The 25,321-nt window shown below is 42.8% G+C and overlaps 2 protein-coding genes across 3 annotated transcripts; both read left to right on the top strand.

Annotated features, from left to right (window-relative positions):
• Positions 1-371: 371 nt before the first annotated feature.
• On the top strand, positions 372-17,620 carry LOC139918082 (transient receptor potential cation channel subfamily M member 4-like). Of its 2 annotated transcripts, none has more exons than XM_078290649.1 (28): positions 372-592; positions 2,029-2,090; positions 2,269-2,446; positions 3,331-3,511; positions 5,333-5,469; positions 6,215-6,392; positions 7,055-7,119; positions 7,633-7,866; positions 8,594-8,696; positions 8,786-8,907; positions 9,244-9,543; positions 9,940-10,041; positions 10,229-10,357; positions 10,932-11,061; positions 11,341-11,486; positions 11,977-12,089; positions 12,326-12,442; positions 12,550-12,599; positions 13,196-13,434; positions 13,907-14,022; positions 14,206-14,338; positions 14,443-14,617; positions 14,902-15,067; positions 15,312-15,493; positions 16,223-16,355; positions 16,497-16,569; positions 16,736-16,829; positions 17,036-17,620. In XM_078290649.1, exons 1-28 carry the CDS (start codon positions 521-523, stop codon positions 17,065-17,067), a joined length of 3,762 nt encoding a protein of 1,253 aa, XP_078146775.1. In that variant the 5' UTR covers positions 372-520; the 3' UTR covers positions 17,068-17,620. The 2 variants fall into 2 exon arrangements, with proteins under 2 accessions (XP_078146775.1, XP_071763453.1); XM_071907352.2 differs by having other exon boundaries at positions 5,300-5,469.
• Positions 17,621-19,329: 1,709 nt separating this feature from the next.
• Positions 19,330-23,326, top strand: LOC139918029 (uncharacterized). Its single transcript, XM_078290891.1, has 6 exons — positions 19,330-20,499; positions 21,568-21,686; positions 21,879-21,950; positions 22,037-22,091; positions 22,194-22,230; positions 22,622-23,326. The coding sequence occupies exons 1-6, from the start codon at positions 19,545-19,547 to the stop codon at positions 22,641-22,643; spliced, it is 1,260 nt and encodes a 419-aa protein (XP_078147017.1). The 5' UTR covers positions 19,330-19,544; the 3' UTR covers positions 22,644-23,326.
• The last annotated feature ends 1,995 nt before the right edge of the window (positions 23,327-25,321 follow it).

The following is a 25,321-nucleotide window of genomic DNA, read 5'->3' as shown; positions in this document are numbered from 1 at the left end:
TTTCCACTATGTATTTACCAGATAAAGCTGAATCAATAACCTGAATAGATCTCCCAAACAAGAAATCTCTAATCCATTGAATGTTTAATCAGCAACTCCCCTCTCCACATCAAAGAAAATCACTGCTTCTCTCTTGACCTGAGCCTCCTTATCACACCTTTTCTTCCTAAATCCACTCTGGTATGATGATATTAATCCCTTGCTCTCTAGCCCTATCTGTTATCATGCCTTCCATGACTTTACACGTCTAGTCGTTATAGATGGCCCCTCCTATTTTCAAACTTTGAAAGGATTTTCTTTTAGGTCAGGTTTCTCTCCCTCTTCTGTCAGCCTGCTGAAACAAAACCACACCCTCACCTGTTCCTGCTCTGCACCTTGTTTCCGACTGGGACTGCGGAGCGAGGATTTAAAAAATGGCATTTTTGATAGTTTCCTGTACCTAACTGGAAAATGGTCAGAAAGAAAACTTGAATTCTTTTTACGATTTCTCTTTGAGTCACAACGGGAACAAAAACAAAACATGAGCGGCACGGACGAAGGAGGAGGCGGCGGCGGCGGCGGAGGGAAATTGTCTAAATCTGAGAAGGACCAGGTGGGTGTCATTCAAAGTTTTAGGCCCATACTGTAATGACACGTAAGACTGTGATTTTTTTTTTTTTGGTGAAGCCTGCAACAACACGAAAAAGAAAGGAATCCAGACGGTGGGAAGTATGTTGTGGCTGTCAGCGATGTGAGGTTCGGGCTTTTGTATGCTTGTGAAATGAAGAGACATGAGTCACGGTGGCTTACCGGGAGGCAGCCTACTTAGGAAAGACAGCACGTAGCCGATGGTCGCAGAAATACAATACGATAACCTCAGCCAGTATTCCTGGAAAAACAAAGGCGATGAAGCTTTAACCGCCGCCGGTGTCGTGTCTAAACGTGCCAACTTCCTGCTGGTTTGTTTACATTGCGATACAGTAGTGTGAACTCAGCGGAAGATAACTTTGGTGCGGGAACGGCACATTCGACAGTTTTTCAACTTAACTGTACTACGGCGAATTAGCTATCCAACATCACTTATTAGACTATCAAACAGACTCAGTGGGCCGTTTTCTAACGCATCCTGGTTGTAAAAGTGAATTTGAGAGCACTTTCACGTACTAATTTAGCATGAGCAACGTCGTACCAAGCGTTTAAGCTAACATCGAAGGAGAAATAACTGCAGCTGTCATTAATTAGCCTACTGACAGCAGTTCTTGTATCAACCTGTTCATTTGAGGTAGATAAAACTATCTAATTGGCGAAAAGCATGTGCTTGCAGCTATACAAAATTCAACCCCCTTACCCTCTGGAAAGGGAAAAAAAATTAAGCATATTTTGTAGTTTTAGTGATGTATGCATGCCGACGCATATTGAATTGGATAATGTAACTGTACATTTTCAGAAAGCACATACAGGCTATTTTTCCGTTATCTTGAAAAACAGCCTCGCTATGTGAAACAAATCGCAGTAAACATGCATGGCACATTTAATTTACTTCAACTGGAGTTTTGCTGACTTTCTTAACCACTGATTATCGCTGTGTCAGTATATTCAGTGGTAAACATTGATTTCTTGAGTCATCCATACAGTCGCTTAGTGCGCAGTCTATAACAGTAAAGACACCGAAAGAGAACTACATCTTTACAAATATTATAACGAATGTGCCGTACGTGCCACAAAGATAGCCTCTGTGTCCTCCTGACCATCTGTCCCACAACATCAACAGTAGAAAATGACAGCAGTTTGCCAGAAGTGGCAGCCACTCGTTTAGGCACAACTCTGCTCACAAAAACCCCACCCTGCTATTCCTCTGTGCCAAAGTCAACAGTTCGCACAAGTTCAAAAACCCTGCAGTCATATGAATTTCGGTCTTATCTTTCCATGTGGTATTCCAAGTCCCCAAAAAGTAACAGGCTGTGTTTGAATTATTACGCACATAAGACAGGGATATGTTGCAAATGACAAGGTAATAAACAATAACTTGTGTGTGTAAAATGTTTTCAGAGCTGGATTCCCAAAATCATCAAGAAAAGAGTGTGCACCACCTTTGTAGAAGATTCTTTCAGGTAACTATGCCAAGCCTAAACTGGAGGTGCCAAACATTGAAAATACTGAAAAAAATATGACAAAGTTGAGGCAGTAGTGCTGATAACATCTGTAATGTCATTTGGATAATTGTGGAGATGCGGAAGAAGATCGAGATGAGTTTATCAAGTTGATGTATTGTCCCACTGCCTCTCTCAGTAATGGCAGGCTGTGCCAGTGTGGCGGTGCGAGAGACGCCCACGCCTCGGTGGCCCTCGGCGACTACTTCAGCACGGCGATCGTCAACCACTGGGACAGCGCCCAGCACTCCTCTGAGTACCCGACCGACGCCTTCGGAGAGCTGCAGTTTGCAGGAGCCAGCAAGAGGCATAGCTATGTGGGTGCCTTTCTGTCAGTCTGATACAGTAAATGTTCTCTATCTGGCTCTTTACATGATTCATTCTTAACCGTAGAGTCTTGGTTCAAATCTAAGGCTTTTTTGGTAGCGTTTGAAGGACAGAGGCTTCTAAAGATGAGCCAAATAATGATCCAAATGAATCAAAAGCTGCAAACAAAAACAGTTTTCAACCCTAATTTGAGCGACTTCATTCTTATCTACAGTATTCATAGTATTCCCATGATGTCACACGCATTTCCTACCAACATGGTAACTCATTGGCTGTGGCTGTCATTTGATTATAATCACCTGTTCATTTATAACAATCACCCGTTATTTTCCTACTAAGATGGCCGTGTGGTGCTGTAACAGAGTACTATGAATAGGACTAGTCTGGAAGAGTTACTGGGTAGGAGTGGAAGATTACACATATACATACACTCACTCCTGGGTTTCCCTCATTGCAACCCCTCTCTTACATGTCCAGTAAGTGCCTTTGATGGTATTTGTTGAGGGAGGACAGAGCATTTCTTGTTCATTTGCCCAGATCTTTCCAGCTGGTTGAGGAATCTATTCTGGCGATCTTACAGTCAGTCCTTTGCTTCTCTAGCATGAATATATGACCAAACTACACATCTTTAATGAGCAGCTCCTCCTCTGCACTGTTATAAACAAAATTAGGTATGTATGGTATCAGCATGTGTTCTGTCTGTTTTCTATGGGTTTCTTGATACTAAAATGATCACAATCCTATACTCTTTGAAGTCCTTGGCCTTAGCTTGTCTATATATAGGCTCACAATGCCGCTTTTGAGATAAGCATGTGTTTATGTTTCTGTTAATAAATCAGCTGTCATGTTTCTGTCTCTCATTGGGTCCCCGTAGTACCTGCGTCTATCATGGGACACCCCCCCTTCCATGGCCTACACCCTGATGACAGCCCACTGGGGTCTGCCGTCGCCCAACCTGGTGGTTTCTGTGGTGGGCGGGGAAGGCAGGGCGAAGGTCAAGACCTGGGTACGGGAGGTCCTCAGGCAGGGGCTGGTCAAAGCCTCACAGAGTACAGGTGGGTGTGACGTCGATCAGTAATTTCCTACACTACACCCAGTCCTCTTGAAGCACTACTGACTTATCCCCCTTTCTTTCTGAACCGCCGTTTCCATTTTCCTGATTATTCTATTGAAAGTAGAGTGGGATTTAAAATATGCTTGGAGGTCAAAACAGAGGGAGTCATATTGTGACTGGCAAGAGCTGAATCTCTGTATTGCGGGAATGCTGATGATATCGTTAAAGTTTCAGTTATGGGGAAACAACCAGCTTCCCTTTTCTTAGAAGTGACTATATGTAGGTCAAAAGTGTATTGGCATGCATGCGATTGCCCAAGACATCAGCATGAGCAATATTTTTTCATCAGTACAGTAGCAATGTAACCTAATAAGTTGTGGTTTATAATCAATAGCCTACAGATTATGTCACTGCAGTTGTGTAACTTTAATGTTATGAACGAACCTGAGCTACCAACCCAACTAAACACAACATGGGGCACCCCATGTCACAACATGGGGTGCCCCGGTGGCTCACCCCATGTCACAACATGGGGCGCCCCGGTGGCTCACCGAGTAGAGCGCGTACCATAAGGCTCAGTCCTTCCCGCAGCGACCCGGGTTCGAATCCGGCCCGCGGTTATTTGCTGCATCTCTCACTAACTCTGTCGAATAAAGCATAAAAATGCCCAAAAAATAAATCTTTCAAATGTCACAACATTTCTAAGGAAATTGGTTGATGAAATAATGAATCAACAGTTTCTTGGAAGAAATGAAAACAAGCTGCTTCAGGTCGGTCATGGCGGGAAAAGCCACGCAGCTGCAAACTGTAGTAGTAGCTTTACACTCTCCTTGGGGTCTGATCCTAATTTGGTACTACAATGGCCTTTTCCTCCTGACTGCTGTGCCAAGGCCAGGTGGCACACGGTACTGATCTCTCTTCGTCTGAGCGCACGCCAACTAGCTGTCCTCTCGGAGGCCCCAGATCAAGAGCAGAGACAAATAGGCACATGCAAAAACATCCAGTCACACACACATAAACACACACACACACTGGCTGCTACTGCTTTGGCCATAGACTCATGGTTGTTGCGCAAGGCAGAGGATGCTGTACAGTAGTGTGAGAAAGCAGTGGTTGTCCCTTTCATTTCCCTTCCTGTCCCTTCCTTTCCTTTCTGTATTCACGGAAACTAGTAAATATAGACGCACCTTGTGTATCGAGAGACACGACATTAATGGACATTTGTGGTTTGAATCTAAACAGAATACAGAATCGGCCATAAATGCTAGGAGAGTCCAATCCAGTCCTAATTATGAAATGATACATATGAAACAAAATTACAAATGCTTGGAGAAATTCAAAGATAGATAGATAGATAGATAGATAGATAGATAGATAGATAGATAGATAGATAGATGGACAGATAGAGAGAGAGAGAGAGATAGATAGATAGATAGATAGATAGATAGATAGATAGATAGTATGGAATCATATTTACTCCAGCTATGATATTAAGTTTGCTCAAGTGGCCTAATTTCAAGAGTTTAATGCAGTATGATTTAGTGATTTAGTGATAATTTACTGATCAGTACAGAAGTCATTGTGACATTTGATGGTTGCCATTTTTCAAACATAATCAAATTCCAGCTTTGAACTAAGGAAAACACAGTTATGACATCTCTATTCATCTCTATTCATCTTCTCTCTTTCTTTCTAACACCTAAACACCTTATCTCACTTTCGCTCTCTTGCTCACACATTCACCGTTTCATAATCATACACACACACACACACATACACACACACCCAGGAGCGTGGATCCTGACGGCGGGCTTGCGTGAAGGCGTGGGGAGGTGTGTAGGAGAGGCGGTGAGGGATCACGCCACCGCAGCCTCGTCGGTCCCCCTCAACAAGGTGGTGGCGCTGGGCATCGCTCCCTGGGGCCTGGTGCACAACCGAGAGCAGCTGGTCAACGCTCAGGTCACACACCTGCACACAAACACTCACAGATTTTTTTTTTTCCCCCAGCCATAGTAGTGTCACTGTAATTATACTATTGTTTTTTTAAGATTATATCAGTTTTATCCACATATTAACCTCATGTCTCGTGTTAATTCTAGATTTAATTCTAGATTTATTTAGATCATTGTTGTACAGTAAGGTTGCTAGCTGTGCTATTAATGTCTCTTATACTGTAGATGAAGCAGTGTTGCTAATAAGAATTTTAATTAAAGCTGTTTGACAAAATTGAAGTTCAATACCCAGAAATCGTCATGATGTGATGTCAGTAAACTGCGCACAGCACGCTCAGTGATCAATTTATACCAAAGGGACCAGAGAGGCAAAATATTTTCTCAATTTTTTCTCAATGGAGCACTCACTCGCTTTTGTTAAGGCGTCAGTTTTGTATTTCGCTCTCCAGTTTCGATTCATAACTTCTTGTGGGTGGAGAAGTGTCCAAACCCGACACTAGAATTTCATTTAGGCAAATAGGCGAATAGACTGATAGGACAGGTGTATTTTTACATGAAAATCTTGCCTAGTGCAGCTTTAAGTACCCCAAATAAGTTAAAAGTATACATTCTTCAACCAGCTCTTTAAAACATGCTAGTACTATGTTGGGGAGTGGATCCACCCAGCAGCAGGCCCCTGACCCATTAAGGCCCCTGACCTTTAGTTTAAGAAACTCTGCCTTATCCTATTCTTGGATTCTTCCATCCCGCAGGGAAGCTTCCCCGCTAAGTACTACGTCCAGAACACGTCCCGGGACTCCTGTTGCCTGGACAACAACTACCAGGCCTTCCTGCTGGTGGATGATGGGAGTGTAGGCCGCAGAGGAGGAGAGACGGGCTTCAGGGCCAAGCTGGAGGACTACATCTCCCACCAGCGCACGGGCATCTGGGGTGAGAGAGGGTAGACCTGAGTGTAGTTTTTTTGTTGTTCATTTTTAGAATCACAATATTCACGGGTATTGATCATTTATCGAGGGAAGTAAGCAACAATAATTTATTTGATTATTACTATTTGAAAGAGAGAGGGAGTAAAAGCATGAGTTCCATTACCTGTTGTGCTTGAAAATAGGCTCTTATTTAGATATTAATAATAAGATATCAAGAAAAAATAAGTCTATTTAATGAATCTTTATGTCTTTCTTTGCAGTGGTTATGGTTTTCAAACTGTAATATTCCTACAACCACAAACACCATTCATTGGGCATACAGTCTATTTCTAATAATTTTAGCCATCTTGTGGTGATTCTTTATTACTGCATGTAGATCGGTGTGATGATAAGTTTATCCTTCGGCATCCGCTTGACGAAATCCATTACATGTCACTGCATGAATCCTAGACTGAGTTCTTCAACATGTAAAATCAAGCAGGGAGATGTCAAAAATTCAATAGGGTGCTTTTTCAGATGCTTTGTTTCAGCTGTTGGGTGAAAAGAAAAAAATGTGTAGTATGTTAGCTGAAGCTCTGCAAAGTCATAATGTGAAGTCAATATACTGAAGAACTATTTTCAAGAGAGGGTTATGATTTTATGAATTTGTTGTTTTTATTCTTGTAGGCAGCGGCAGCATTGACATCCCTGTCCTCTGTATGCTGATATCAGGAGAGGCAACTATGCTGGAGGTACAGTCACTCTGCTCTTTATCTCAATCGTCACTCACTCAGTGAGATTTACATTATATTTAGGTCAACCTTAACAAGGTAAGAGTCAGGCAGAAAGTTAGAAAGAGTGAGAGGCGTCAACAAACCTTCCTTATTATTTATTAGTTTTTCTTAAAAAGCCACAGTGCCCCATAGTCAGATGTAACATATTTATGTGTTCCTAGTATAGAAAGATATGAGTAAAGAAATCTCTCTCTCTCTCTCAATTAAATTGAATTAAATTAAATTAAATGAATTCAATTCAATTCAATGAGCTTTATTAGCATGACATACAGTATATGTCTTGCTAAAGCATTTAAATTACAGTACATCAAACAGGAACAATAATAATTGATAGCAGTAATAAAAGTAGTACTCTGTCTGTCTTTCTCTCTCTCTCTGTCTGTCTGTCTGTCTCTCTCTCTCTCTCTCTCTCTCTCTGTCTGTCTGTCTCTCTCTCTCTCTCTCTCCCTCTCCTCCCTCCCGTTTCCTCAGAGAGTGGATCTCTCTCTGAAGAGCTCCATTCCCTGGTTGGTGCTGGCTGGTTCAGGAGGCGTGGCCGACTTCTTGAGTGACATGCTGGAGAACCTGTCCTCTGCCCCCGTCGTCCCGTCCTCCGCTGAGGGAGACGGTGAGGCGGGTCCCAGCGTCGACCTGAAAGACAGAGTGGCAGAACGGGTTAGGAAGCACTTTCCTGCCGAAGCGGAGACAGACAAACTAGTTGAACGGGTAAGAGCCAGATGACAGAGAGATGCATCGTTAAGTCATCGTCAACTCAACATCAACAAAGCGCGGCCTTTCTAGAACCTGTGTGTCCTGTAGATTTAGCCAATTACACGGACAGGAATGTTTTTTGTTACATGCATTTGGTGCTCAACTTCAAAGACCCTGATGAGGTTTTTGTGCCTCAGGCATGGGGAGGCTGTTGAATTGCATTATGGGTTTGAGTCTGATCGGTTTCCCTTTGTCACGTCACACTCAAATTCAAATTCAAATCAGATTTATTGGCATGACAAGAAAGAGACCTATGTTGCTGAAGCAATACAGTGCTTCAATTGTAGTAACTTTTGAGGCATTAACAGTTTTCAGTACATAACCAATAATACATGAATATTAACAAATATAGCAACAACAATATAATCAAAAGCCATTTAACAACATTTCAATTCAGTACTTTAACAGTAATCCACACTCTCCATCTCTGTCTATCTCTGTATTCTATCTCTTTCTCTCCCCTCCCCCCCTCCGATCTTTTGTTCTCTACTGTGTACTGTTGAATAAAGAAGCTTAAATATGCATAAATACACTACACTCTCTCTCTCCCCAATCTTTCCTGTCTCTCTTCCCTTTAGACTATCAAATGAAGGCAAAAATGCCCCCCAAAAAAGTATTGTCGTCATATCAAGTTCCTGTATACAGTTGATGCATCCTGTGTCTCCTTCTCTCTGCTCTCCAGGCTCTGAGCATCTACCAGAACAAAGACCTGATCACAGTCTACTATGGAGAACAGGAGGGGCCAGATGACTTCGACACAGTCCTGCTCAAGGCCTTGGTGGGAGGTACATGCCGCTAATCTCTATCATAAATATTGCAAAGATTACAGGTTACATCACTTCCTTATTTTGGTGTGCGTGTGTGTGTGTTTCAGCCAGTAAGCAGCGCATGTCGGTCGACGCCAGCCCCTACACTGAGGAGCTGAAGCTCGCTGTCACCTGGAACAGAGTAGACATTGCCAAGAGTGAACTCTTCAATGGAGACATCCACTGGAGGGTGAGGGGGGGAATGATGTATTACCAGTACAGATGTGTTCTGAAAGTGTATTGTATCATATCTATCACACAAAATGCAGAAATTGGTGCACTTGCTTTACATGCATACTGTACATGATGTTTTTTTCAGCAGTTTTAACCCTGGAATCAGCCGTTTATCGACACAGATAACCTGTTGTTTTTACAGTAAAGATTTCCACAATTGCTACATGGTGCAATTGAATTGTTTATATGAAATAAATGTAAATATAGTACAATTCCATAGAAATATCATCCTGCTATTGAATTACATATTAAAAAACATCAGAATAACCCGTCACCTTCATCCACCCAACAGTATGAAGACCTGGAGGACTCCATGACGGACGCGCTGGTCAACAACAAGCCTCAGTTTGTGCGTCTTTTCACTGAGAACGGCCTCAACATCCTGGACTACCTGACCTACGGCCGGCTGGAAAGCCTCTACCGCTCGGTGGCCGACGGCACGCTGGCCTACCAGCTGCTGCAGCGCCGCCTGGCGGAGCGGCAGGGAACCTCGGGCTCGGTCCACTCGCTGGGCAACCTGCTGGACTCAACTGCCAAAGCGACAGCGGGGAACACACAGAGCGGGCCGGCCAAGGAGCTCAGCCTTTTTGAGGTGGGATTTAGGGAGAGATGTCCTCTGGGATATAAAGGATACTTATACTTATTTTATGAGCTGTATGTAACAGGGTTGGGATCAGTTCACTTGCAGGTCAAAATTAAAAGCCAATCTGTTATTCTTTGGTTTATAATAGAACATTTATTTGCAATAATTTTATTAGAAATAACAATCTTTTGGGGGATTTTGAAGACTTCATCCTGAATTGAATAAATTGACAGTAAATTGACTGCTAACCATGGCGCACAACACATGTATGTTAAGAAACTTGGTGTCCCTACTAGCTGGCAAAAGCCTTTGCAATAGGTTTACTCATGTAGAATCAGAAATAATATGTATATATGCATTTGCCCACTCTCTTGTCTTTGTTGCCTCTGTTCCCCGTCTCCCCAGGTGTCGCGGGTCCTGGAGATATTAATAGGTGACGTGTGCCATCCGTTCTACTTTTCTGCCCTGGGCCTGGAGCACATCTCCTCCAAGAGGAGGGCTCTCAGGGTATTCCTCAGCTCTCCACATATCTCCCATTGCAGTATTTCTTACCCACTATGTTGCTGTGCAGCCCAAACTTCACTAGACCAATTTCATATCCTGTATTTTATCCTGTCTGTTGCTTACTCTTCTGGCTCATTCCACCTTTTCTTCCCTCCCTCCCTTCCTCCCTCCCTCCCTTCCCCTGTCCTAGCGGGCCAGTAAGCTGCTGCGTGGAGACTGTTTGTACCGGGACCAGCGCTGCCTCTTCCCCTGGGCCTCGCTCTTCATCTGGGCTGTCCTGCAGAACCGCAGCGAGATGGCCGTCTTCTTCTGGGAGATGGTACAGCTGCTGACACTTATTCAATATTATCGTCAATCGTCTTTCAGTGGAATCATATTGTGATGATATGTTGATAAGGGATATCATGACACACAATTCTGTTGTCTAAATTGATGATAACAAGCACATTTTATTGAAATAGTCTGACAAAATGAGGTATGAAACATTTTAAGGAATATTATTTTAAATGTATTCATTTGAAAGTTTTGTTTGACATCACAACTAACATTGGCATTCAGTTCAATGCGATGAACATCAATTTGATTATTTAGGTGATTGGCCACTTCACACCGACCGTTATGATCTGATACAGTTCAATCCAATTGTGTTCATTTTTCCACTGACTGGATAAATGTGATTGCTCAACTTCCACATGGTGTGACTACCGACAATTTCAGCTATGAGTCTCTACAGAAAGCGTCTCTGATCATGAAGAAAAATCGTATGAAGAGAATGAACCATGTACTTTTTCAGCTGACTAACGACTTCATAGAGCAGAGTATAAACCTGGCCTAACAGTGTGGAAGGAGTTTGTACTCAGTCCTACTCCTGTCTTCCTCCCTGTCTCTCTCAGGCGGGGGAGTCGGTGCTGAGTGCTCTGAGCGGCTGTAAGATGCTGAGGGAGCTGTCCAAGCTGGAGAGCGAGACGGAGACCAAGCTGTCCATGAAAGAGCTGGCACAGCGGTTTGAGAACCTGGCACACGGTGAGACCTTGAATCCATCATCCACCAATTACAACAATAAATCATACAATGCATGCAGAAATAGATGAGCGGACGTTTTGTTTCTCCACAGACTTGCTCAGTGATATCTCCTTGTTTACGTCTAAACTACAGTACAGATATACAGATAATTACATGCTCCAAAAAGTACAAATTTGTACATAATGTTTTGGTTCCATTTTTCTTTCCCAAATGGTGAATATCTAAAGAAACTCCCAACTGACTGTGTACTTGCCTTGTATGCGCTCTCCCTCCCCTCAGATGTGTTCAGCTCTTGCTATCAGAGCAATGAGACTCGCTCCTTCACCCTGCTGATCAGGAAATCTCCAGTTTGGGGCGGCACCACCTGCCTCCAGATGGGCATGGCCGCCGACGCACGCCTTTTCTTCAGCCACGACGGAGTACAGGTGTGTCACTCTGTCTTGACTGTCTGAAGATGACAGCGGAATGAAATTTGTGGCATCTTCGTCGATTTTATTTATGCTTAATCTCCTTGAACAGTTATCAAATAAATCAAGTATAATACAAATTATCTTTCTGCCGTATCTCTAGTTTTCCCCCCTGGAGTTTCAGGCCACTGTTTGATTCCATTTGTATCTCTGAAATGCATTCAATAAATCAGACCTGAAATACATAGTCTGCTATTGGTTAAGCCTATCTGTAATTAGGATCTGAAATAATATTCTCTGAATATTATTCTCAGAAAGGGAAAAAAAAGAAAATAATAAGAAGTAAATAAATAACAGCAATAATAACAATGAATCAGAGGTAAATAGATGACAAATTACACAAAAAAAAGATGATGTATACAAAAAAAAATACATACACTTTTGTATAAAGCCAATGGATTGATTACACTGTAGGTGTTAAAAATGGTGTAATTCCCTTCTCCTCCAGTCCCTGCTGTCCCAGATCTGGTGGGGCGACATGAAGAGGAGCACGGAGGTGTGGAAGCACCTGCTCACCTTCTTCTGCCCCGTCCTCTGCTACACCAACCTCATCTCCTTCAGGTTTAGTCCACAGCCTCCACATGATCCTCACTCTGACTACCTGCCAACTCTGCTCTTTTCTCTTTCCCAGAAGCTCTTAGCACAGCGATTTTTTCTTTTTTTTTTCTTGTCATTAGCATCCAGAAGTTTCAGATTTCAGAACTGTCAATAATTCCCATTTCACCGTACTCACTCACACTCTACACAATGGCATCTGTCGTGTATATTGTATTTTAACATTTTACCCCACCTCACAGGAAACATGAGGACCAGCAGCAAGAGGATTCAGGGAAGCCAAGCGATGACGCACCGGGCCGGGACAGCGACAGCCTCTACGGGACCACCATCTTCTCTTTCTCTGACATCAAGCACATGTAATATTCCTACATACAGTAACACATGGTTCTTTCTACAGAGCGTCAGTTTGTCGCACACTAGGTTGTACTTTTTGTTTTATTATTCGTATTATTTGTTGTTCCAGTGAGGCTGATGCACAGGGAGTAAACAGTCCCAGATCAGCAACTATCAAAGGTGAGTCGTGTTTAACAGCCAGCAACTCTGAACTCCTCTTCTTCTACTCCCCACAGCAGACCTGCGATGTTTTTTTGAGGCTTAAGGGCTAATTGAGTAAATAATTAGCACAGTGTAGCGGCACTCCTTCAGTGTTTCAAAATGTGCAACGACTCAGTAGAAGTCCATGCAAAAAGCAAAGAGTCTGACGCGAATAAATCTCGAGACTAGTAACTCGATTTAAAACATTTAGTGAAGAACAAAAGGTTACAGACCAACAAGATTCATCAATTGGCAATCATTTTTCTCAGTCAAAAAACTGTGTTATACATAAGAAACTATAGGAAAATCTAATGTTCTGTAATAATCAACAAATATGACTATAGTACAAATTAACTACTCAATATCACTAGTACTTCAGTTGATACTATTTTCATTATTTCAAATTTACAAATCACAAATATATCTCAAAGCATCTTTTCTTTTAGAGTGGCTCCTACACACAGGTCCATAGTGAGCTATGGTGCAGCTGTTGATTTGTGATATTGAATTGAATGATTGTTTTGTGATATTGCAGTGATCACCTTCCAATCCGGTTCCATTCACTTTCCTCACAGGCATACCCCGCGCTCCCAGCCCGCCCAAGCGTCCGTTCATCGTGTCAAGATGGCGTCAGTTCTGGTTCGCGCCTGTCACCTCGTTCCTGGGCAACGTGCTCATGTACTTCCTCTTCCTCCTCCTTTTTGCCTACGTGCTATTGGTGGACTTCAAGCCCCCGCCCCCCTCGGGCCCGGCCATCGCCGAGTACGTGCTGTACTTCTGGGTGTTCACCATTGTGTGTGAGGAGATCCGGGAGGTGGGTGGAGAGAGAGAGATCTCTTGCTTACATTTTTACATTTCATCTGCCTAACATTCACCATCTCATCTAGAGAGACTCACAGCAGCAGTAGCATAAGTGTAAAATCATATATATTGCCAACACTGCAAGGAGACAAAAAAAAGGAGCGCAAGGAACAACAATACAACAATACCAAGACAGCAGAATAAGTAATTAAAAAAAATCCATCATATATGTGTACACACCAGATAAATATGACTAAGCACATAATGACTTTATAATGTGTTTCCTTGTCAATATTTAGGCTCATTCCTGAACTGATCTTTTTAGTCTTTGGCTAGATCTGACTCTGTGATCTGTTTATATCAACGCACTATTCATCTATTGACTTATATGTGCTTTGTGTAGGACATACAGCTGATTCAACAGCCCAGTACACTAACCAACATGGCTATAAACTGATCAGTTGATTGATGCTTTCTCCTCCAAGACATTCTTTGTGGGATCTATGACTTGGCGGCAGAGGTTAAGGCTGTACATGCAGGACGTGTGGAATAAGTGTGACCTCACCGCCATCATCCTGTTCATCATAGGGCTGATCTGCAGGTAGACAAACCCTTTACAACACCTTTGGAATGTGAAATCAGTGTGTAAATACCAATACTATAGTAGTGATCTTTAAATGTCTTTAAATTTGTATTTGTATTTCAAGGCACAGTAATTTTACAAGTTGACCACTGGGTGGTGCTATTGCCATAGTAAATGTGTTTTCCTCTGCTTGTGTGTCAGGATGTTTGAGTGGACATATGAGTTTGGCCGAGCTGCCATGTGTGTGGACTACATGGTCTTTACCCTCCGTCTTATCCACATCTTCGCCATCCACAAACAACTGGGGCCAAAAATCATCATTGTCGGCAAGATGGTGAGATATATCAAAAGATGGGCAGAAGTCGGCATAAGTAAAAAGTTATTAAGCAAGATATTGGCATTATAATAACTGCAAAACGCTAATTTCCCCCTGTCCAGATGAAGGATGTCTTCTTCTTCCTCTTCTTCCTGGGGGTGTGGCTAATGGCATATGGAGTAGCCAATCAGGCTCTCATTTACTCCTATGATCCCCGTCCAGATCGCATCTTCCGCAGAGTTTTCTACAGACCGTACTTGCACATCTTTGGACAGATCCCTGTGGAAGAGATCGATGGTATAAAGTGTGTGTGTGTGTGTGTGTGTGTGTGTGTGTGTGTGTGTGTGCGCGCGCGCGCGCGCGCGCTGTGGATGTGGGGAGAAATTGCAATTTTAGTTGTTTTAGTTTCAGGCCAATGTAAGTGTATTGTATTTTTCTGCAGCCTACACTGGCCTGCTTTCACATCCATCGCATCCCATTCTTAAACCATGCTTCAAAGTTCACTGCAGAAACTAGTATTCGTCCAGGTTGAAATGAATGGCCGTCTTTTCATCCTCTCTGTGTCGTTATGTCCGTCCCAGTGGGGAAACAGTGGGACATGCCCTGCACAGACAACGTGACCGATATACAGGGCGGTGCTGAGCCGTGCCGCAGCCAGTACGGTAACTGGCTGGTGGTAATTCTGCTGGTCGTTTACCTGCTGGTCACCAATATACTGCTCATCAATCTGCTCATCGCCATGTTCAGGTAGAGAACAAGGAGGGGGGTTTCTCCATCTTTCTGTCTCTGTAGTCTCCTCTCTTATCTATTCACTTTGTCCATCCATCCCTTTCTCTCTCCATTCTGTCACATTCTGTCCGTCACACCTTTCCTCAACCCCGTCTTCATCACGCTCATATTAAGCCTCATTGTTTTTCAGTTGTTTAGATGTAAATGAGACAAAACAACATAATTTTGTCTTTTGTCCTCTGTTGTTCTTCCCTCCGTCCAGCCACACCTTTTCCAAGGTGCAGGAGAACAGCGACGTATACTGGAAGTTCCAGCGCTACAACCTGATCGTTCAGTACCACTCCCGTCCCTCCCTGGCTCCGCCCTTCATCATCCTCTCCCACCTCCTCCTTTTCATCAAGAGGAAGATCCGCAAGGTGCCCTCTGTCAAGATCCACCACTTTGGTCAGTATTTGAACTGGAGTGTTTTAGTGAGTGCTGAAATGAGTAGTCGATTAATCAATTAGTTGATCGACAGAAATTTAACCGATTCATCGTTTTGGTCATAAGTAAAAACACCAAACATTTGCTGGTTACAGTTTCACAAATGCTAAGATTTGCTTGCTTTTCTCAATTTCATATAATTATAAAATTTATATTTTAGGGATTTTTTTGGCTGCTGGTCAGACTAGCAATTTTAAGACATGTAACTTGTCATGGGCATTTGTCATTATTTTTGACATTTTATAAACTAAATGATTAATCAAAAAAATAATTGATAGATTAATCTATAATGAAAGTAATCGTTAGTTGCAGCACTAATTTCAGATAAGTCAATGAGTCAAATAAAGGCAGTAAAATTAGTGTCAGGTGCAATTTGAATGATGAGCGTGGTCATGAACACCAGAATCGTTTACACACGTGTCATCTAGTCACTGCCAATGTGATATTTTAATTTGCAGGAATAGCTGAGGCCAAGCCTTTTGTCCCAACCCCAGTTTCTGCCAGCCAAGATGCCATGCTAATTACTAACTAGTTAATTACTAGCAGGTGTAGCAGGTTGGTGGAGGGATTACAGACTGTGCTTCAACCAGAAGGTTTGGGGTCAATGCCCTGTGACAGCAAGCACCCGCCCTGCTGAAGCGCCTTTGAGACAGACACAGTAATAATGCTTACATATTTCCTTGCGGTTAGTATTGGAGTTGAGAGGTAAAGCGGCAAACCGGCTCATGACATGGGAAACCATTCAGAAGGAGAACTTCCTGACCGCCCAGAGCAAGATCCAGAGAGGCAGCGACTCGGAGAGGCTCAAGCGGATGTCTGTCAAGTAAGCTGGCACGCCTTCCTACTGTACCAGTCTCTCTGTCTCAGTTAGTTATGTTTTTCTAACTTATGGCACAGTTGCTTTAGTTGCTACTTATTTCTTTATTTGGCTCCATTGTATTGAGGTGAATGTTTTCTTTGGCAGAGTGGACAGTGTGCTGAAACATCTGACTGAATCCAGAGACTTTGACCACAGGCTGAGGGCTTTGGAGACTGAGGTAAAACCAAAGCGTGTCTCTGGTCTACATAGGTCTTCTTCCTGCGGTGACTCCTAGTATACCCACAATAATATTCACTCTTCTCAGAGGTGGTTTAAATGAGAGTTTGGGCGTTACTGTATGCCATTGTACAGCTTTTTGCTCTTTTGATCCTCCTCCTCCTCAGATGGAGTATTGCTCCAACGCCCTCAGCTGGATCGTGGATACGTTGGCACAAGGCAGCACAGTCAAACCCTCTCGCTCTCCACCTACGTTCAGAGGTACTTCTAATGAGTTATGAAATGAGAAGATAACTTTTGAAACCATACAAAAGAGACTGCGTGTTAATATGTCACAGGTTTGTATTTACGATGCTTGTTTGACTGTCTTGCGTAATATCTAGCCTCAGTGTTTGCCTCCAGCCCTTCATACCTGTGATCAAGTAACAAATGCTCCCCTCCCTTACTCATACTCTGTTTCTCCCCAGACGGATTCCCCTCTTCCTCCACTTCTGCCTGATGCAACCTTGACGTTCGCCTTCAGTTACTCAGGCTCAGTAAAAGGCTAGAATGAAGCGCTCTCTTCGGCTGCTCCCATGACACCGCGCCCTAGCAGCTGTCTTACTGTTGGCCAACCGTAATGTTTATCATTTGTTGAAAGGGAACCGGCACTACTTTTTTTTTTTACAGTATTGCGTAAACACAAAGACTGATATTTCTTTACATGTGCAATGTACTCAAATACAAAGGGAAGTATCTGTATTTATAATGTGGCATGATGTTGTATGTATTTTACTAGCCAATTCTATAATATGTCTTGGAAAGCGTTTTTGCTGCACTTTTGAACGGGTAGCTGGAACTTGGTGGAACTTGGTTTTAGCTTTTTACTATTGATATGGATACTTAAACTCAATTATTACACTGTTTACATGGGGGTGACACTATATCCATATTTTAAATACTTTTTTTTGTTCAGTTTGAAAAGCTGTTGCCAAATGATTGATTTATCATAATGTTACAAAAAGCTAAACGTTAAACCATGTTAAGAATGAATGGTAATGTTACTGTATGTTACTGTATATTACTGTATTCTGGCTATTAAATGGTACATATAATGAATGAATTCTGACTGTTGAGCTAAATGGGGTCATGGGGGGCAGCATGCCCCAGCCAGACACATATGTAACATACAGCCACTGGCATCAAGTTACATCCATCCATATCTCTCTCTCTCTCTCTCTCTCTCTCACCGACTTAAATATACATGTGCAGCATATTGTGAAACTGCTAACGCTGCACATACAGTATATCAAAGACAAACCACTTAAGGGCATTAGTTCTAAATGGGGTTCGCTACAAAAGCTTAATCTATGGTTCACAGACAGTATTCTCTAAGTACCATCAGGTTTTGTCCTGGGCTTTGGGAATATTGACAACAGCTTTGTGTTGAGCAAACATTAGAGGTAAGAGTGAGATGACACTTCAAGTCATGATGTTCAGAGCGATACACTCCCTGAATGAAAAAAAAAAAAAAAATCCAATGACGCCAAAGGGTAAAGCTGCATGTGATGACTCTTAGTCATGACATTTTGGAAATGAGACCAACCAGAGGAGTGGAAAGGTGAGTGATAAAGAGAAAACAAGTATGGGCAAGATCAGGGCATTAGATTGTGTGAATTTGAGTGAGAGAATTTGAAGAAAATCAGTGAGGAAGAATGTGATTAAAACATGGAGAGAGAGAGGCAGAGGGGTATAGAGAGAACGGTTATGGATAGAGTGAAAGGTGTAGCATGGTGCCGAGTTTCAGTGTGTCAAAGCTCTATTGAAGGTCACATAGTGGAGCCGGGGCTATTGAGAGAGCCTTTTAATAGCTAGCCGGCCAGCCCACCTGTCAATCCTACCCAGTGACTTGTACTGGGAGGTGTCAACACCTTCTGCCTTCCTGCCCGCTCCCAGCACGCCTGCATGCGTGTCTCTCTCAGCATGGCAGGGACATAATCTCCCAGCTCCAACCCCCTTATCTCTCATTCACCCTCCTCCACTCAGTCCAGCTTGATTAAAATGCTCCTCAATTAACCACATGCTACTGGATCTGGATCTGCAGGAACCCCTCTTGCTCTCCCTTCTCTCCCCCCATCGGGCTACATAATCCCAAATCCTGGAGTAATAATACACCGCACCTCAACTGCAATCTGTGTTACTTTGGAATGTCAGCTGCCAACGCACACACCTAACACACGTTGCACATGTCCAGACCGCCATCATCTCCATTTCTTTCTATTTGCATCTTCCCCATACATCATTTTGACATGTTCCCCTCTGCTTTACAGTAGCCCCTTGACACGTTGGGAAAAATCAGCTGTCCTATCTATCACCTAATGTAAATTCATTCAAATATCTCATTCATGTCTTCTTTCCTGGTGAGTCCTATTCAGGTTGAATTATTTAATGTAATGAAACATACTTGCCCCTCTTCAGTTAAATCCATATGTTCTTGACCTCTCTTTTGCCCACCCTCCTGTAGTCTTAACGCCCCCCCTCCCCCCAACACACACACACACACACACACACACACACTCACCCCTCATATGCACACGCCCCCACTCTAATACACTGGGTTAAGGGCATCAGGAGCATTCTTCCCAGACATGTGCCTCTGTCAGTCATATACACACACACTCACACACTCACACACCCAATCCTGTTGCCACTGTGTCCTCTGTGTTCCCAGCACAAGGCTGGCTCTCTGCTCTGTCAGTCTTCTGTCCTCGGCCCTCCTCTCCCCCTCTCTCTGCGGCCTGGAGCCATAACCTGAACAATATCCCCGAATCGTCTTCAACCTCCTGTCAAAACAGAGGCCTTTTCCACGGATTAACTTTGTTTTTAAGTGTTGACAAAGATTGTCTTTGTTTCCGGGGGAACAAGCAGAGCAGGGCCGATCATCCCGCGTGGATTAGTACCTTAGAAGAAATCCTCAGCTGTCCGAAGTCTTCCAAGATGGCGGCTGTGAAAGGCTGGATGGTGGGGCTCCTGCTTGTGCTCCTGTGCCCATTCCAGGCCCCGCTGTCTGGTGTGGTGAGCGCCCAGGATGTGGCTGAGGCAGAGGGAGAAGTCCGCGGCGAAAACGCAGAAGAAGAGGGTCATCTAGAGGAGGTGGTGGCCGACGACGGCGGGGAAACTGCCGATGGTGATGGTGATGGTGATGATGAAGCTGGAGAGGAGGAAGAGGAAGAGGTAGCGACGGAGGAAGCTGAGGAAGAAGATGAGGAGGAGGAGGAGGAGGAGGAAGAGGCAGCTGAGGCCGAGGCTGACGAAGAGGAGGGTGAGGAGGCGGCTGCCGCTGAGGAGGAGAGTGATGAGGAGGAAGAGGAGGAGGAGGAGGAGGATGCTGATGAGGAAGAGGAGGGTGCTGATGAGGAAGAGGAGGCTGCTGATGTGGGAGAGGAGGCTGCTGATGAGGAAGAGGAGGATGCTGATGAGGAGGAGGAGGATGCTGATGAGGAAGAGGAGGCTGCTGATGAGGAAGATGAGGCTGCTGATGAGGAAGAGGAGGATGCTGATGAGGAAGATGAGGCTGCTGATGAGGAAGAGGAGGATGCTGATGAGGAAGAGGGGGATTCTGATGAGGAAGAGGAGTCGGAAGAGGAGGCCACAGCTGATGATGATGATGAGGAGGCAGCAGAGGAGGAGGAAGAGGAGGCATCTGAAGAGGAAGACGAGGCAGCTGAAGAGGAAGCGGAGGCAGCTGAAGAGGAAGAGGAGGCAGCTGAAGAGGATGATGAAGCAGCTGAAGAGGATGATGAAGCAGCTGAGGAAGAGGAGGAGGCTGACGCTGCTGAAGAAGAAGAGGAAGCAGAGGAAGAGGCCGACACTGCTGAGGAGGAGGACGACGATGAGGACGATGCTGAGGAAGAGGATGCGGCTGAAGCAGAGGAAGATGAGGAGGATGAAGGTAGTGAACCCACTTACATTACATCATGGTTGGCAGCAGGACGCTATGCAAAATTCAAAGAAATTGCTGTTTTGTTGGATATCTACAGGGTTTTGCTTCAAAATGCCAAAGTGTTACATTTAATGTAGTGATTCATTATGAAGTATAATAAGGTACTGATTCTTTTGCTTGAAGTGTATCCTCTCTCTGTCAATGTAATGGACTTTTCTGATATTGTGAGGCTAGCTGCAACTACCGCAGGAATGCTGTCACACTTGTAGAGCCTTAAAATAGATCGCCATATCTCTGCAGTAGCCGGCAGTATCTAAACTGTTCAAACCTTTTGTCGATCCAAAAACACAGGTACTGTTGAGCTGTGTACATTTGGTATAGAGTTGAAGCAGTATAACACACATAATCCACTCAGCACAGTAGAGCTGTAACCAAAGTTAAAATGCACCATTTCTTGGCAGCCGATTAAGTCATGCCTCTTGATTCCCAGGCATTAACAAAGATATTGTATACCTGATTATGACTTGCACACCAAGGTCAGGCTGACAGGTGCATGTTTGAGAAACAGTTAGTTGAGCACCAGCTTGTATTAGAAGTAATTTGTCTCAAGTGGCTTTGGGATTCACTTTACCCTATATGTTATACTACTTGGTACATCTGCAGCAAAATGGCGTTCCAGTGTTGCAGAGTTTTTCAACCATTCACTTTCAACTAATGATGCAGTCTAAATAGTTGCAATTCATTGGAAGAATAGTACTGCAAAGTTTGGTTATGGGATAGTTTGCTCACTGGACTTTACATCTGATTTTTGTTGTATATACTTATCTATGCAATTGGCCTTCTCAGTAAAGGCCATGTAGACTTAGTACTTGGTGTTCAGTGCTTAGCTTGCACAGCTACAGCACATGTGATATCATTGTGTAAGCATCTTCTCATTTACCATAACCGGACACCGGCTGTCCACGACCTGACACAGATAATATGATCTCATGTTGGTCTAAAGAATGTTTACATGAAGGGGAGACATAGTTTTATACACAGCGCAGTAATGTTGATAAGTCTGTTGACTTTTTATAGATGAGCCTGAAGGTGGCGACGAAGCAGAAAGCGAGGATGATATGAGTGAAGAGGAGGCCGCCACTGAAACTGCACACTTCCACTCAGGCTCTCTGTGTAGTGTTTGCTCCATCTGTGAGGTAAAATGATGTGATGAGAGGAATAGCCTCTTTAATGGTGTAACTATTACTAGTAATGAACACCTCAACGACGGTGGCATAGCCCATCATTAAAGTAAAAATTGTCAGATTCAAAGGAACATAATCACATTGATATTACTTTACATGATGATCAAGCCTAAGTGCACCATGTGTGTCCCTTCCCTCCTTCAGCACTGTACTAGTAACTGTGACAAATGCCCCTGTGAAGAGGGAGACGAGTCAGACCACTGTCAGCACTGCCAGGTAAGCATCTGCAGCACCCAGCTCCATGTTAATACATGATGAAGGCAACAACAGCCTCCTCACTTTGACCTGCTTCTGTCTTCCAGGAATGCTCACACTGCTACCTTTGTCCAGTGCTGTGTGACACAATTTGCACACCCGGTAAATACCATTATTTTTAGTTTTATTCCATGACACCGATGTTTAATTACATTTTTGTCAACTCTGACTTGTCTAAACTGTTGTTTTGATCGCTCCTTTCAGGTGGCCTTGTCGACGAACTAACTGGGTCCCTCTTTCAGTAAGACTCTTCACAATACATGAACATAATTCAATATTATTTATTGCCCCAAGGCAAGTACAGTTTGCAAGATCTGCCCAGAAAACAGGGTGCAACACTCTTAACTGTGGACAACATACAACACCTTCAGACTAGACAGAAACTCAGAAAATGAGGTCTGCAACTTATTTAGCATAAGGCCAGCATATAAAAATAAATAACACTGACAGTATTGTTAGAAGTTCAGTGATGATCATGGAGAGGCCAGTACAGAAAATATATACTTTATGTGAGCCTAGTATAGACAGATTTTTTGTCTTGTACAGCAACACAAAAAAGGCTTAATAGGCAAACCTCAGTATATTAATTGTTTGTGTGTAGTTCAGTGCTCTGACCTCTCTCTCCTTTGCAGGACCATTTCCTCCCTACTTTGAGCACCCTGGGAGCTGGGCCCTTGGGCGCCACCATGTGGTTGCATCAGGGCCTCAGGACTGGAGCTGTCCGGCTGCTCTGACGTCACCAACAAGTGGACTCAGCAACACACGAATGCTTGTCAATGAATATGACAGCTATTCAGAAAAAAAAGCATTTATTTATGGTTTAGGTTATGTTATAGTAGATTTTTCAACTAGCGCTGAGAGCTGAAATAAGTCGTAGAGTCCAATTTATTTTTGTTAAAATGAAACACATTGTAGCCATAATGAACTAAAGTACATTTCTTAACTGCAACGCTGGTTAATTTCGGAATGCTGAACAATTTGACTGAATAATACATTACTTATTTTCTAATTTGTTCAGATTTCTTCATTCAGGACCATTACTGTGAAACAACTGTTTGTTTTCAGCCGTTTCAGTCAGTGGAGCAAAAGTGTAATTAACACATCTGCTCAACATCAGAGTGGAGTGACAGAAGTCTATGTGGCATTAATGCACTATAAATTAACTTAAGTCTTTAATCACCTGAATCTATTGCCAGTCATGTAAACAACATGGAATTTACCAGTAAATGTAACTTCCTTTTAGGGGGTGCAGCCTTTACACCACAGTATTGCAACAAATAAAGATATGGTTATTGTACTGTATGTTACAATTCCACCCAATGTTAATACAGAAACAGCTTGTGTTATACAGTACTGATTTTCATCTGATAATAAATTTCTCCTTATGTTTAAAACGTTGATGTTTGTACACTGACACACTGCCAGTCCCCCAATTAAACATACATTTTTATTTTAGACAAGTCAACTTCTGGAATGGCAAACCACACGATAGCTGCATCCTTAAAAATTGGAGACCTACCATTTTTATTTAAATCATGTTGACTTTAGGCTAATTATGCTGGAGTTTCATAATTCCTTATTCCTTACTATATGTACATCATGTGTTTTTCATATACAGCTATTCTAATAATATTCTAATATGCACTTAAGTGTGTTTGTGATACATAGATAACTTACTTTTATTTTTTAATCTCCCGGTAGCCCTGTAATATGTGATATTTGTACAGTATCCTTCTTAAATTAATTATTGGTTTAATAGGGGATATTTGGTGATATCTTACTTTCTACAGACACTGAACAAACTGAATTTAGACCTTGCTGGCATTGCTGTAGCGCGTCGCTGAGGTTTGAGACAGTCAGTGATGAAAATGAAGTTAATTGCCCAGCCAATCAGGAACTAATGAACAATGAGGTTCAGCTGGACAGTCAGGTTGGAGGGACGCTGATAATTGTCAGTGTTTGAGCTCTCCAGACCGGTCCTGCTTGCTGAGTGAGGCAGCAAGACGTGTTTTCAGGTGAGCTCCCTTTTCTGTGTCGAAGAAAAACAGAAGTCCTGTTGCTGTCAGTGACTCTGCAAAAAACCTCCTGTACCGAGCTGTCTGTGTATGATCAACACAGACAGTCAGTCAGGGCATCGTGCTTGATATCGTGATTGTATTTAATATCATAATAACAATGGTAATGCAGCCTACTATTGGATTTCAATGCAACATGTCTAAGTTTACAGTTTTCTATTATTGGCTAAGTCAGCCACTTGCTGTCTTGTGATACCATTTGACTTTTTTTTTTTTTTTTAAATGCAGAAGCTAATTCATCAAGTCACACTTCACTTATTTCAAAAACCTAAGAGGAAAGGAAAAACATAATCCATCTAAATAGCCTAAATAATAAATACATATAATACATTTCATGCTAAGATTGTTATTAGTCTTAAATGGGGGGTGGGGGGGCTTAAATTCCCAACAGCTTTTTTTTTTTTTTTCAGTTATGAGCTCGCAAGATCAAAGAAAACCATCCACAGAAATGATCCACATTCAATCATGTGTGTATTATGATTAGGCCTACATGTTATCCAGGATCAATTCTCAACTCTTTCATTTGTTCATTCCGTAGGCTCAATTGATAACATATGTGGTAGGAAAAATGAATTAAATTCAACGTCCTGAAATTTCAATTCCAATTCTGTTTCCTGTAGGTTTTTTCCAGTTCCTCAGTTGAATTTAAATTCATTCATGACCCAAACCCTGGTAACCTATGAGAATAAAAGACCTCTGAACATTGACTCTGTCAGCAGTGTTTAGCCAACTGTCAAAACTCAACTGACAGTTGACGTTTTGGACTAGGTTAAAGTAACATACTTGTCTCGCTAGCTCTCCTAGTCAACATCTGCATATTAGCAAACCTAGCTGTTAAGCATCATCAAACGGGTAGGCTACCTTTTTAACTTAGTATAATCCCTTAAATGCTATAAACTAATGTAGTTTAGCCTAATTTTAGTGGAGTAGAAAAGTTGCCCATCGATAACTTTAACGGACATCGGCTGAAACTGAACCCAACTATAACCACTTAGCTATGCTCACTGTGTAGCCTACTGATTTCAAATCTTTTGACATATTAAGCAGCAAGTTGTAAAAGACTTAAGGCCTAATGTTACACCTAGTGGCGGCATGAGTGACAACTTCATTCAGCTGCAATGCTTGAAATGTTGCCAAAGCAGTTCTTCTCCACTAAAAAGTCATCCTGCCCAGGGGTTACAAAGTTGATCGACGTTGTCTTTGTGTTGATCACAACAGAAATGTTAACAATTCAAGGGAATGTTATTAGTAGGCTAT

The sequence above is a fragment of the Centroberyx gerrardi genome, chromosome 20, assembly GCF_048128805.1.
Source record: "Centroberyx gerrardi isolate f3 chromosome 20, fCenGer3.hap1.cur.20231027, whole genome shotgun sequence".
Taxonomy (NCBI): Eukaryota; Metazoa; Chordata; class Actinopteri; order Beryciformes; family Berycidae; genus Centroberyx; species Centroberyx gerrardi.
The sequence above is the reverse complement of the archived record's forward strand: the minus strand, read 5'-3'. Positions and strand labels throughout refer to the sequence as shown.

Excerpts from the sequence above, each read along its gene's own strand:
- LOC139918082 (XM_071907352.2), top strand. The coding sequence starts at position 521 with ATGAGCGGCACGGACGAAGGAGGAGGCGGCGGCGGCGGCGGAGGGAAA. Across the intron at positions 5,470-6,214 it reads AGCAGCTGGTCAACGCTCAG|GGAAGCTTCCCCGCTAAGTA; the intron begins GTCACACACCTG and ends TCCATCCCGCAG. Across the intron at positions 12,443-12,549 it reads TTCTCTGACATCAAGCACAT|TGAGGCTGATGCACAGGGAG; the intron begins GTAATATTCCTA and ends TTGTTGTTCCAG.
- LOC139918029 (XM_078290891.1), top strand. The coding sequence starts at position 19,545 with ATGGCGGCTGTGAAAGGCTGGATGGTGGGGCTCCTGCTTGTGCTCCTG. Across the intron at positions 22,092-22,193 it reads TGACACAATTTGCACACCCG|GTGGCCTTGTCGACGAACTA; the intron begins GTAAATACCATT and ends CGCTCCTTTCAG. Across the intron at positions 22,231-22,621 it reads CTAACTGGGTCCCTCTTTCA|GACCATTTCCTCCCTACTTT; the intron begins GTAAGACTCTTC and ends TCTCCTTTGCAG.